General features: G+C 45.0%; 1 protein-coding gene across 1 annotated transcript; it reads left to right on the forward strand.

Annotated features, from left to right (window-relative positions):
* Positions 1 to 9170: 9170 nt before the first annotated feature.
* On the forward strand, positions 9171 to 14171 carry LOC118206914. The gene is made up of 2 exons (XM_035380084.1): positions 9171 to 10592; positions 13973 to 14171. The coding sequence occupies exons 1-2, from the start codon at positions 9534 to 9536 to the stop codon at positions 13973 to 13975; spliced, it is 1062 nt and encodes a 353-aa protein (XP_035235975.1). The 5' UTR covers positions 9171 to 9533; the 3' UTR covers positions 13976 to 14171.
* The last annotated feature ends 712 nt before the right edge of the window (positions 14172 to 14883 follow it).

Below are 14883 nucleotides of genomic sequence, written 5' to 3' on the forward strand. Positions count from 1 at the left end.
TCACTAATTCCTAATTAATACTGGGGTAATTGAAGTCGCCCATGATAATAGTCTCACCTCCTCTGCAAGGTTGTTTTATATTTTCAAAGAGCATTGTATTCACACTACTGTCTGAAGCTGGCGGTCGGTAACACACTCCTATGTTAAGCCCCTTCTCATGTTCCCCTATGAGCTTAATCCAAATATCCTCACTAGGCATGACCCTTCTATATTATATTCATCCCCATCCTCTTCCCCCAGTCATTTCTCTGTAATCCCTACTATGCCATAACCCTTACTATTAATATCAGCCTCAATTTCCAAAAATTAGTTTTTTATACTTCTAGCATTTAAACAAAGATATTTCAGACTATTGCTTCTACACAACCTCTCCTGTTCCCTCACTCCCCCCCGTCCCAAGCCACCCTTACTAAAATTTTTCTTTAAAAAGACTTTATTAATGTTTTCACTATTATAGGTAGCCTGGACAGCTTCCATCTTGGCAGTCTGCGCCTCCCTACCATTTCCCAGTGTCCCATAAACCTGTACCCCATTTTCCTACAAAAGGATTGTAGCCACGTGTTAAACCTCCAGATAAAGTTCTGCTTCCTTCTGCTTGCACGTGGTACAGGTAGAATTCCAGAGAAGACTACCATGGAGGTTTTGCTCCTAATCATCTCTGCTAATTCCACAAATTTGTCCTGCAGGAGCTCAAACCTGCCCTTACCTATGTCATTGATCCCTACGTGGACCATGACAACTGGATCCCTTTCTACTCTGGCCAGGAGCTTGTCCACGCGCTCAAGGAGATCTCTTACCTGGGCACCACACCATGCGACACACCATGTGAGACTCCTTGTCACGCGAACAAACTATGCGGTCTACCCCTCTAATAATTGAGTCCCCCACTATCAACAACTCCCTTTTCCTGGAGGATGTGACCATCTGGGTGCCCTGAGGCTCAGTATGGTGTATTGTGTGTAGATTGATGAGAATAAAAATGAATTTAATACATTTTATAATAAGGCTTTAATTTAACAAAATGGGGAAAAATGGAAGGGGTCTGAATACTTTCCAAAGGTACTGTATATATATTTTTTTAATGCATACAGATGCTTGTGGGTGTGCCTGGTGGGTTTAGAAACAATGCAGCCATAGCCTTTTCTTCAAAATGTCCTCCAAATTCCAGGTCTTCTGTTTAGACTTAGGCATTGCAAAATACATTTTTTTGTAAAACAACAACCTTTTTAGGTATAAAGCGTCAAGAGCTTTTTCTGGCCAGTGCGTAATATTTTTAGTGTGCGTATGAGAAACAATACGGCCTATCATGCAAGCTTCAAAAACTATACCTTTAGAAATGTAATTGTATGGGCTAAAATGCTTTTCACTTGTCACTATAATATCTCATCCTTGGCTGGCTGTATATTGGGAAGAACTTCTCCAATACTGGCCAGGTCGAGTAGTCGCTGGCACATGGTGGGTCCCATTAACTACACCGAGGGACTGCTTGGACAGGAAAACTTGTGGGTGGACTCATCTTGTTTCATAGAGTGTAGCCAAACTGGAGATAATAACATTCATACTGCATGTACACAATACTTTCAGCATGTTTATAATGGTGAAAAACAGACAACAATAGCTGCGGTTACATGCACACTTTTTTAATTCTGATTGAAATCGTTCCGATTGAAGAATTCAGGTCAACTGTTTACATGGGATGTGATCTAATACGGTCTGGTGTTTACATGCGCAGACGCATTTAATCAGAACAGCTGTGTGACATGCGCAAAAGTGATGAATACATCACGTTAGGGGTGGGCGATATGGCAAAAATATCATATCACGATTTTTTCAGGCATGATCACGATCTACGATATGATCACAATTATTTTTCATGTTGGTATTTAAGACTGTTTTGCGATGTTAAAGTATTAACATTCAACAATGTTTTCTCTTGAGGTGATTAAAAAGGTTTGTCGTGTTGCCATCCGATGTGCGAACATTTTCTTTGCAAACTCTGCAAATAACAGTGTTTTGCGCCGTGTTGGTTTTGGAAAACCCAAACCAGTTCCTTATCACAGACGTCAAATTTTTTTTAGGGACCAACTCCTCTGTAGTGTCAGCCATCCAGACCCATGGCGCACCTGTATTAACTATATAGCTAGCTAGAGTGAGAGCACCTATTATCGACCACCTGAGGGGGGGACATGTATTGACCACCTTAACCAGTAGTGTATTTATTAAAGATAACTGGACAATGTTACCTATTAAAATGTAAGTCCTGTAAAAAAGTACACATAATAAACTTTCTAAATGTAAAAAACTAACTTCATACATATACATGTAGTTATATTAATACAGTCTTATTTACAGTATCAACTTTAAGACAAGCAACACGCTCGGAATAATCCATTAAAAGCAATGGCGCAGACGTTGCTTAATAATTTCAAACTGCTTTCCTAACCGCTATTTTGCGTCCTGCAACTTGGATTACAACTGTGAATATGTACACATTCCTAGACGTGCTGATAGCGACCACACTTTCTCATATTAATCTCAAATACGGAAGATAGGACACTTCTACAATATGCTAGCAAATTTATGTCAAGTTCCATTCATTTATATGGGGTGGTCGATACACGTCCCCTTAGCAACCAAAAGAGCTCGCTGGACCACCTCTGACTTATTTGCCGGCACAGAAAAAAATTGCGAAAGTACTGGAAAAATTTATTTTAGGTTTGGCTGAGAAAACAACGTTGGATGACTTGTATGGGCGTTGTCAGTGCAACTGATAGAATGTGCAGTTTCACTGTAGCCCGATACTCCCGATCTCTCTGGAAAGGCAGATCGTCGATACATTTTAATCATTCACGATCTAATATCATTATATCGCCCACCCCTACATCACGTGTTTCATCAGTGGAGAGAAACGTACGTCGGGCATGCACAGAAAGAACGCAGCCAGAAAATAATCAGTTTCATCGTTTACATGGGACAATTTTTCTTTTGATCGGTTTATGAAAAGGTTTAAACTACCCCTCTGCAAACGACTGAAATTTCAATCGGTTTGGGCCTGTTTATTCTGATTAAGGTGTTTATATGGAGCATTTTCATTCTGCTTGGGCTTTTAAACCGATTTTAATCGGAATATTAGGCTCCAGGTAACCCAGCTAATGATAATTCCTCAGGAGAATAGCTCAGTGAACAATGGACATTCTATTGATGCTTAGCATGTTTTTTGGAATAAAAATGTCTAGGATTTTGTTCACTGGATCCTTGCCGTGATAAAAAAAACACTGACTTTACAGTGATTCATGTAGTCCATGTGGATTTCCAAAATGCATGGAAGGTGGGGACCCACAAGCTTATTTTTGCCACCCCATGTTACAAAATAAGGAACCTTTGTCTATAAAACTTTGGCTCCAGCTTTATAGAGATATAACCCTGAGTTTTAACACTTTCAAACGATATATCATGTGACCTGACTGACTGAAAATTTCACCAGAAAAAAACAGAATGATTGCAAATAAATCCACCCTCCCATTCAAGAATCAAAACTGTATCACTAACTGGAAGTTGTGGCAGCACAGCTACTGGTTTTCTGGCTAGCAATAAAGGCTGCTTCCCTGCTCCGTTGGAAGCAGCACGAGCCTACCTATGTGTGCACCTTGCACAAGTGTTAACAGCAAATGGCTCTTCAATACAGCAGCACATATTGTAGACAGGTAGAGTGTCTTCAAAAAAAAAAAAGCAGAGATTCTTACTTTATTTTTGTTTGTTATGTGTATGTACACATACCATTGAAGCATTTAGGCAGTGTTTTAGCAAGTTTATTCTTCATCCATTGATAGCAATGGCAGCTGGTGAGCTGAAAATAGACAGGGCAGAAAACCTGTCTTTAAACTGGTCATTGGTCTCCTGCTGTTTTCATTCATTTTCCTTGATTAACAAGTGTGCTAATGATCCGAATAATCAATTGGCAGGTAAACCGTTTCTTTCACAACATGTTAGCGAGATTAAATTATACAAGAATAAACTGTTGCCCCTAATCATAGTTTACCAAATATTTGTCCTCTGAAATCCATGACTTATCATACAATACCACGCATAACCAAATGTACAACTCATTAAATGTTAGAGTTAAGTTTGTGATTATGTAAACTAGTTTCTTGAAACTCTTAAGTCTTGACTCTAAGTTTATTAGTGTGGTTGATTCAGCAACCTACTGCCTGTTTTCTTGCATACTTATAATTCTTATTCTTATTTTCTATCCACCTAAATTTCTGCTCACTTGTAAGCTAGACATGCCATTCCAACTTCATACCATTCAACTTGGTTCAGAGCAGTGTGCTTGTTCAAAGCTTTTTGAAATTATAAATTGTTCTCCAAATGTTTAGTTTTTTGGGAAAAAATTCCCATAGGTAATGAATGGGGAATGAAAAGTAAATTGCAACAATGGCAAATGTTGAGCCATAGTACATGTGCTGCTATTTCAGCCAATGGGACACATAGACCTAGTACATGTGATGCTGTTTCAGCCAATGGGACACATAGAGGAAATTGAAAAGATGCCATTTTGTGCCTGTGAAGCAAGCCACCCAGCTTATTCATAATAACCATTGTAGGATACGTAGTGTTTAGATTTTGGCCTTAGAGAGGGAATCAGTGAATAAGAATGTGGCCTGGCCTCCCAGTCACAAGCATCAAAGCAAATGTGATTGGGGCAAAATAAAATCCACTGATACCCTAATCTAGGCAGACAATCTATGGATCTCACCCCCTCCAAAGGGACAAACTAAGCTGCGTTTCCACCAAAAGTACCCAGGAACTACTTTACCAGGAACTAAAAGGTTCCTTCAGCCCATGGTTGTCTGCGTTTCCACCGCGGTCTAAAGTCCCGCGAAGATTAGGCAAATTAGCCCACTGACGTATGAAAAAGCGACGTTGTCGTTGGTCCATCTGTCATATGATTTCTTCTGTAACCCCATACTACCACCGAAGTAACCTACATTATTTTCTAATAACCGGGACAGCCCGGAGGGGTTTATTCCACTTATATACAACGGGTTACCAACAATGACTATATATGGTTACTTTTGTATTTATCGATTTAATCACCTGGAATTGAAATATTCTTCTGCAGCCGTTTGGGCATATTTTACCGTTGTCAAGCAAAACTGTCGTTGGTAGTTGAACTTGGACCGTTGTTATGCAACAAATAGGATATAACAGGCCAATAGTCAGATTGTAACTGTTTTATATATCCTCTCAAACACATTCATTATGTTTTTATGCGAACATTCGCTTTCATGTCTTGACATCCGAAGCGACAGAATGCATTCACATTTCCAATATAACTGGCAACAACAGCAGAAAACATGCACACGTTATAAACAATTTGCTGTTTGATTACTTTCTCATCGTCAATTCTATATAGGCTAATCGCAAAATGACAAGAATAGAACGAAAACTCGGACTTGCGTGAAAATTTAAATTAGTAGTGGTACAGCCACCGTTTGCTTTCCTTCGAAGTTACTGCTAGCCGAGCAGCGAAGTATGCCCTCCAGATGCGAACCATGCACCATAAATTAGTCCATAGTCTTCCTGGTCTTTTTGTGTAATTGAAGAATGGCAGAGTAAAATTACGGCAGTCTGAAAAAGCTAAAGGTACGATTACTAGAATTAACCTGTTATTTTACCCTGACAAAAAGTGCCGAAGGTGATTTCCAGTTTGCTTTTACTGTATCACCAATGTGAATTACGCAGAACTACCGCATACCTCACATAACTGTATCAAACGTTTTGAGTCAATTACAACGGGCTAACAAAGAAAATCCGGAAGAAAATATTCAGCAACCGAATTAATCCGTTTGAATGTTTTGGTACGTAATATGCTGTCCCAGCACGAATGCTTAGCATTTTATAAAACGAATACTAAAGCAAGAAAAGAACAGAAGAGCACACATTATAATTCCAAGACGTTGGCAGGCTATAACCAAAAGTAGGCTACTGCGCCGCATAACATACAAGTTTGATTTGAAGTTATTATGAAAATAAATCGGTTTGCGCCTGCATATTTTTAAACATGGCGCCTGAAAATAAACACAAAAAAATGCTGCGAGTACTCGACCAATCAGAAATGTTCAGCGCTGCAAGCACCACCCAAAAGGTTCCTGTACTTTCGGAAAGTACTACCCCCCGAGCAGGAACTTTTTGGGGGGTAAAATAAAGCCCCCGGAACTAAATTTAGACCCTAGTTCCTGCGGTGGAAACGCACTGAGTTCCTCAAAAGGTTCCTAGTTCCGGGGTAAAGTTCCTGCGGTGGAAACGCGGCTCTAGATGACAAAGGACACCATATCGGGGGTCGGAGACCCTACATGCCTAACATTTCCCTTTCCCATGTCCTCTTTAAGTTTGAATGCAATCTTTAGGTAGGCCAGTCCTTGCCATAAATTAGTCTGACCCCCCTTCCCTTCTCTCCTAAACCTTAACCCGGCATCACCCAATCAAGGCAAACATCCTCAAGCCATGCTGGGTAAGGTATTTAAGATTGCCACAGGAAAAAGTGTTGTGTTGTGTTTGGTTTCGGAGTCTGGAAGAAGAAGAGTTTTCCTCTTTTTAATTTGGTGGTGGTTCCTAGGTTGTGTGTTTTTAGCTGGTTTCCTTGTGGCGCTTATACTGGAAGTGGGTGATACTTCGGCAAGGTCTGGCCAATCTGTTTCTCTCTCTCTCTCTTATCCGTCTCTTTCTCTCTCTCTCTATTTTCTGGTATTTCTAGGTTAGTTGTTTAATGTTTTGTATTATGTCTTCTGTTGGGTAATTTAGAAGTAGAGTGCCTGCATTTAATAAAGAATGTATGTTTTCAATCAATTAATTAATATAATTGACTGCTTCTTATTGAATTCAATTATTTAATCTTAAAACCTGGTATAGAGCTTGTTTTGACTTGTTGGTTGATTCCACCAGTGCACTGTAGACTGACCTATGATTGAATTCGGTGATTTAATTGATAATTCTAATTTTAAACATAATTATTAAATTAAATCAAATCAAATATATTTTACATGTAGGTTAAGTAAGGGGTTCTAGCATGCAATATCACTTGGTTCAGTATTCAGAGTGCTGAATTAATTAATCCTTGCTTGTCCCACACCATATACTTATAAAACAGGTAATGTAACGACATTCTCACAACAGACAGGCATTAAACATTTATAAAACTGGATTTTCAATTGCAAATTGCGGTTGCATGAAAACAGCATTTAACGACCGGTATCGTGAAGCCAGTCAGCTTTTTCATTGTAATCCAGCCTACAGAACTACCAGGGCCATAGATAGAGAGAGTTGCGTCAATGGCGTACCCGGAACTCAGAACGGTCAAGTGATTCATGTAGGTTCAAATAGTTCCTCGGTGGTTAATTAGGGGTCCAAGCAGCGAAGCTGGTGGAACCCTATTGTATCTGTTAGGATTATTATTATTATTAGGGGTCCAAGCAGCGAAGCTGGTGGAACCCTATTGTATCTGTTAGGATTATTATTATTATTATTATTATTAGGGGTCCAAGCAGCGAAGCTGATGGAACCCTATTGTATCTGTTAGGATTATTATTATTATTATAATTATTCTTATTATTTTTCTCTGCTAAAAGTGTCTGAGGCTCAGCAACCATAAGTCCTGGAGCAACCAAATTTGGCAGGTGGGTTCCTATGGCCCCCCACTACTCACTAAAAATCACGTATGTCGGCCAGATGGTGGCGCTATAACAAAGGGTAATGCGTAAAAGGCCATAACTCCCACACCATAAGTTAGATCAACACAATACTTCATCGACCTATGCATCTGAACGTGCTCTACAACTTTGTCATTGGCACCACCTATGTCCACCATATTGTTTGCCTGCCATTTAGACTTTTTAGTTGGGGCGTGGAAGTTTTCTCCGCTAAAATGTCTAAGGCTCAGCAACCATAAGTTGTAGACCAACCAAATTTGGTAGGTAGGTTCCTATGGCCCCCCACTACTCAGGCACGAAAAATCACCGATGTCGACCAGATGGTGGTGCTATAACAAAGGGTCATACTTTAAAAGTCCATAACTCCTACACCATAAGTCAGATCAACACAAAACTTCATCGACCGATGCATCTGAATGTGCTCTACAACTTTTGGGAGCACCTATGTCCACCATATTGTTTTCCCGCCATTTGGACTTTTTTATTAGTTGGGGTGCGGAAGAGCTGGAGCTCCAAATCTAAGTGTTACGACATCTAGTAAACTTCTTTACGCCAAGCGACATCCATGGCGACGCAAGTAATCCGACACCATACGGTCTAGTTTTTATCAGTGAGGGGAGGGTCTGACCGTCGGGGAAGGAATGGAAGACAGTGCCACCCAGAGTGCATGCTAGGATACCAAAGGTTTGTTAGTAAAAGCTTTTTGAGAGGATGTATAATTACTTTTCTTGAGCCTGGATCCATTTGAAGACAGTATCGGGTGAGTTCGTTTAGTCTTTGAATCTGTCATTATGCTGAGAAATAGCTAAACCATTTTATTTATAGGTTCTGAGTTTCTGTGCAAACGCGCTAAAACACGCTGGTATAATGAAACAATGACGGTAATACATATATAGTCCGCTTCGTTCCATTGCTACCATAACATAACAGACTATCTTGTGTCTACAGCTGCAGTTTCTCGCTGCAATTACTAATATTGAATATAAACAAAAGACGCAATTTATGCTGTACTCTACCAATGTCTAAATAAATAATACGGTACTCTGAGCGTAGGAAGCAGTTAGCATGGATGGCGAGTTGATATTTTTTGCTACTACAAGTTTGTTAGTAAAAGCTTTGAGAGGATGAATCATTACTTTTCTTTGGCATGGATCCATTTGAAGACAATATCGGGTGAGTTCGTTTACTCTTTAAATCCGTCATTATGCTGAGAGAAATCGTATTCTCAATTTAATCTCTACATTGACTGTAAGCTTTAGGTTGTAACTAGTTAGCTGTTTCGTAGGTGACTTAGTTAATGCACTAGTCTTAACTATTGCTTGTATTTTTGCATAGACTGCGTTGTTGCTGTTTTTGTTTGTGTTAGTGTTAATCAGTGTGGTGGGGTGGGCGTGGTTTGAGCGTCGGCTGCACAGAGAGAGAGAGAGGGAGTGAGAGGAGCGGCTCTCGGATCCTTCGTCACAACTGTCAGGTGGAGGTAATCAGCGTCGATAATTATCAGTTGTTTAATTGCGCTGATTGCCTCAGATTGTTTTCAACAGTGAGCCTGGGGTTTTTAAAAGCGGAGACCGGGAGTATTCGAGAGCGAAAAACCCCGGAGAAAAGATGGGACGGCACAGAAATTACCAGAAACTCAAAAGTATCTGTGTTACGTTGTAGCCAGGTGAAGCCGGTGGCTGAATAAACGAGCACACAAGTGCTAAAACCAAACCTTGTCTCCAGTGAGTCTGTTGATGGGCAGGAGGGGTGGCACTCACTTGCCACAGTGGTGGCTCATACGGGGAGCATAGAATAAGACGACCAATAGTTTCACAAGAGACAATCATGGAGCACAGCCCGGAACAGGGGGAAACTACACAACTGGTGGTGGCGCTGGCAAGAATGCTGGAGGGGATGGCAGCGATGAAGGAAAGACAGGCGGTGTTACACGCCGAACAGCTAGAGGCTCTGCGTGCGCAGACCTCCCTCCAGACTCAGGCTCTGCTGCAGCTGGCTGCTGTGGGAGAAACCAGCTCCCGAGAGCGACAGACCGGGTCCCCCGTAGCTCTCCATATACCCAAAATGACCCCGGATGACGACGCGGAGGCATTCCTCGAGGGGTTTGAGGTGGAAGCGAGGGCGTGCCGATGGCCGGAGGAGGAGTGGGTCGTCCGCCTCCTGCCCCTCTTAACAGGGGAAGCCCAACAAGCGGCACACAGCCTACCCTCCACAGCGCAATCTGAGTACACGAACCTGAGGAAGGCGGTCCTGGACAGCCTGGGGTACAGCCCGGAAGAACACCGGAGGCGGTTCCGGGAGACAACCCTGGCGGGAGAGGACTGGCCGTTCGTGTACGCACAGAGACTGCTGGACATGGCGCGTCGGTGGCTGCGTCCGGAACTCCGGTCAGCCGACGGGGTGGTGGAGCTGGTGACCCTTGAGCGGTTCATTGATGGCCTCCCGGGGAAGACGGCGAACTGGGTGAGGTGCCATCGACCAACCGGGTTGGCGGCCGCCGTCACCCTGGCGGAGGACCACCTGGCGCTCTACCCCCGCGGCCAGTCACAGCAGCAGCAGCAGCAAGGACGGGCAGAAACGGCTCCGTGCAGGAGAGCCCCTCCTTGTTCCCTTCCTCCCCCCCTTCCTTCCTCCCTTCCTCCCTTCCTCGTGCCCAAACCCCCTCATTTTCCCGCAACAACCCTTTTTTTTCTGTTTCCCCAGCCCCAGGCTCAGTGGCGGCGGGGTTCGACCCACAGAGAGCTCCTCAGACGCCCGGACCGGGGTGTTGGCGGTGCAGACAACCGGGTCACCTGCGAGTGCCCGCTCATGGAGGTGGGGCAGGTGGTTCGTGTTGTCGGCCCGCCCACCTCCGCTCCCGACCCAGACGGAGCGTACTGTATTCCGGATTCAAGGATTCAAAGGAGTGAACACCAGGCGATGTTGGACTCAGGGGCTATGCAGACTATGATTCAACAGAGCCTGGTTCGACCCGAGGCGTTGTTAGAAGCATCAAGGGTATCTATAAGGTGTGTGCATGGGGATTTACACGAGTACCCTATAGTCTCAGTGGAAATTCGGTGTCAAGGAAAAAAACATTAAATAAAGGCTGCGGTTAGCTCCCGCCTCTCCCGCACCCTCTGATTTTAGGCACTGATTTGCCGGGGTTCCGCCAGGCAGCTGGTAAGGTAGGGGGGGTGCATTCACGACAGGTAGGGCTGTGTGATGTGTGTGCTGCTGTCAGCGGTGACGCGGGGTCGTCCGATGCGGCAGAGGGGGAGCCGGCATCAGTGGAGCCTCCGGGGGAGACTCCGCAGGTACCGGTGTTTCGCCCCATGGAGGATTTCCCACTCGAGCAGTCTCGTGATGACACCCTACGCTTTGCCTTTGACCGCGTGATGTCCATTGATGGTCAGCAGGTGCGCCCTGGTGCAACACTCACTCACCCGTATTTTGTAATAATTCGGGATAGGTTATACAGAGTGTGTCGTGACACTAATGAGGAAACCACCCAATTGCTGGTGCCTAAAAGCTCTCGGGAAATGGTTTTTCAGACGGCTCATTTTAACCCCATAGCTGGTCATTTAGGGTATGAGAAAACACTGAACCGGATAATGGCTCGTTTCTATTGGCTGGGCATTTGGGCCGACGGTGCGTCGGTGGTGTGCGTCGTGCCCTGAATGCCAACTAGTAAATTCCCCGGCTATCCCAAAAGCGCCGTTGCGCCCCCTTCCACTAATGGAGGTCCCTTTTGAGAGAGTGGGGATGGACCTCATCGGGCCATTTGATCGGAGCACGCAGGGATACCGCTTCGTGCTAGTTCTGGTGGATTATGCGACAAGGTATCCCGAAGCAGTTCCTTTGCGCAGCATTTCGGCAAAAAGTGTTGCACAGGCATTGTTTTCAATAATCTCCCGAGTCGGAATCCCGAAAGAGATTCTGACTGACCAGGGCACGCAGTTTATGTCACGCAAACTACGCGAGCTGTACGGGTTATTGGGCATTCAATCTATTAGAACCAGCGTGTACCATCCCCAAACGGATGAGCTTGTTGAGCGTTTTAATAGAACGTTGAAGTCTATGATCCGGAAGTTCGTTCATGAGGATAGCCGTAATTGGGATAAGTGGTTATCTCCTCTGGTGTTTGCAGTGCGGGAGGTTCCCCAGGCCTCCACGGGATTTTCTCCCGTTGAACTACTGTTCGGTAGGAAACCCCGGGGGATATTGGACCTAGTTAAAGAAAACTGGGAGGAGGGTCCGAGTCCTAGTAAAAATGAATTACAGTACGTGCTGGACATGCGAGCAAAACTCCATACACTGGGTAAGTTGTCACGGGAGAATTTGCTCGAGGCGCAGGCACGTCAGCAACAGCACTACGACAGAGGAGCTAAACTACGTCAATTTTCACCGGGAGATAAAGTTCTTGTGTTACTCCCTACCTCTAGTTCTAAATTACTCGCCAAGTGGCAAGGGCCCTTTGCGGTCACACGGCGAGTGGGGGAGGTTGACTATGAGGTAGAGCGTACTGATAGAGAGGGGGCAAAACAGATTTATCACCTCAATCTCCTGAAAGCGTGGAAGGAGGTGGTGGCTGTCTCTCTGGTTACGGTGGATAAGGAGAGAGATGAGCTGCGGCCGGAGGTACCAAATTCATCCAATCAGATCTCAACCCTTTCAGATGACCATCTCTCACCGAATCAGAGAGCAGACCTTGCCTTGTTGCAAAAGCGTTTTGCTGATGTGTTTTCCCCCATACCAGGATGCACGCACCTCATACACCACCACATTGACCCTTCCCCGGGGGTGACGGTGCGGACCCGCCCCTATAGGTTGCCAGAACACAAAAAGAAATTGGTTCAGGCAGAGATAAAGGCAATGCTAGAGCTGGGGGTAATAGAGGAATCCCACAGTCCCTGGAGTAGCCCCATTGTGCTGGTAGGTAAGCCTGATGGGTCTATTCGCTTCTGTGTGGATTAGTAAATGAAGTGTCACGGTTTGATGCTTATCCAATGCCTCGGGTCGACGAGCTCTTGGATCGGCTTGGCACGGCTCGATTTTTTTCGACGCTGGATTTAACCAAGGGTTACTGGCAGATTCCCTTATCTGCCAAATCTAAGAAAAAAACAGCTTTCTCCGCTCCGGATGGTTTGTACCAATTCAGGACACTTCCGTTTGGGTTATTCGGAGCCCCTGCCACCTTCCCGCGCCTAATGGATCGGGTATTGCGTCCGCATGCTGGATATGCTGCTGCCTATCTGGATGATGTAATTATCCATAGCAGCAGTTGGGAGGAGCATTTGCAGCATGTGGGGGTAGTGCTCGAATCCTTAAGGCAGGCAGGGCTCACGGCTAACCCAAAGAAGTGTGCTATTGGCCGAGCGGAGGTACGGTATTTGGGGTACCACTTGGGAAGTGGACAGGTGCGGCCTCTAGTGGACAAAACCGCTGCGATTGCAGCCTGTCCCCGACCCAAGTCAAAAAAAGAGGTAAGGAGGTTCTTGGGGCTGGCCGGCTATTACAGAAGATTCATCCCGGCATTTTCGGAGCTAACCAGCCCCCTAACTGACTTAACCCGAAAAGGTGCCTCAGATCCGGTCCAGTGGACGGAACCGTGCCAGCGGGCGTTTGAGAGGGTAAAAGAAGCTCTCTGTGGGGAGCCACTCTTGTTCACACCTAACTTCTCTCTCCCTTTTGTTTTGCAGACCGATGCGTCGGACAGAGGCCTGGGGGTGGTTTTGACCCGGCAGGTGGAGGGAGTCGACCGCCCCGTGCTGTACATTAGCCGAAAACTGTCACAACGGGAGGCGAAGTACAGCACGGTGGAGAAAGAGTGCCTCGCCATTCGGTGGGCGGTCGGAGCCCTCCGTTATTACCTTCTGGGTCGCCCATTCACCCTCTGTTCGGACCATGCCCCCCTCCAATGGCTTCACCGCATGAAGGATACCAGCGCCCGGATCACTCGGTGGTATCTGGCTTTGCAGCCTTTTAACTTCAAGGTGATCCATAGACCGGGCGCACGGATGGTCGTGGCTGACTTCCTCTCTCGCCCCCAGGAGGAGGGGGGGGGGGGGGGTGTTGGTCATCGGCCGGATGGCTCCCCGGCCTAAGTCGGGCGGTGGGGGTATGTGGTGGGGTGGGCGTGGTTTGAGCGTCGGCTGCAGAGAGAGAGAGAGAGAGTGAGAGGAGCGGCTCTCCGATCCTTCGTCACAACTGTCAGGGGGAGGTAATCAGCGCCGATAATTATCAATTGTTTAATTGCGCTGATTGCCTCTGATTGTTTTCAACAGTGAGCCTGGGGTTTTTAAAAGCGGAGACCGGGAGTCTTCGAGAGCGAAAAACGCCGGAGAAAAGACGGGACGGAACAGAAATTACCGGAAACCCAAAAGTATCTGTGTTACGTTGTAGCCAGGCGAAGCCGGTGGCTGAATAAACAAGCACGCAAGTGCTAAAACCAAACCTTGTCTCCAGTGAGTCTGTTGGCGGGCAGGAGGGGTGGCACTCACTTGCCACAATCAGTTTAACCTACAGGGTCCAAGTTGAACTATGCGGTTGTTCCCTGCATTTGGAACGGTACTTCTCTCTAGGGTTTTCGACACACTTGTTCCTGGTTATGGTTATACACTTTGTTGTACGTCGCTCTGGATAAGAGCATCTGCCAAATGCCTGTAATGTAATCTATATCGATCTAACATTCAGGAATGCGCTGTCTAGGCTACACTTTATTGTTGGCCTACATACCACAAAGTGAGTACTGATTATTATTATTATTATTATTATTACAACAGAAAAGTATGATGATTAATACATCAACAATTATGTAATAACAGTACAGTACAATTTGAGGTCAGTGCCTGCAACAGACTTCCTCCTGGCCAACAATGCCACAAAATGGCAGTAAAAGAAAAGGAGCCACCCCATCCCCCAATCAATTACATAGTAACCCAAATCTTAAAACTTTTTTTTGTACATTCTATGGTTATGTTGGGCAGAGAAAATTATCTCAGTTGAATAACCAGGCACGACGAGGTGTATCATATAAGAAATAGGATTTATTTCTGCAGAAAGAGTCCCATACCTACTCACAACAAGGTGGATAAGGCTGAACTGAGGAAAGCAGGGGCAGTCCCTGCTGTTATTAGCAAAAAGTGTTAACAGTAAAGCATAAAGGGTTTTTCTCAATACGCGTTCTTGTCTATAC

Source organism: Anguilla anguilla, chromosome 10 (assembly GCF_013347855.1).
Source record: "Anguilla anguilla isolate fAngAng1 chromosome 10, fAngAng1.pri, whole genome shotgun sequence".
In the NCBI taxonomy this organism is placed as follows: domain Eukaryota; kingdom Metazoa; phylum Chordata; class Actinopteri; order Anguilliformes; family Anguillidae; genus Anguilla; species Anguilla anguilla.

What these genes read in the sequence shown, in the direction of transcription:
- LOC118206914 (XM_035380084.1), top strand. Translation starts at nt 9,534, where the DNA reads ATGGAGCACAGCCCGGAACAGGGGGAAACTACACAACTGGTGGTGGCG.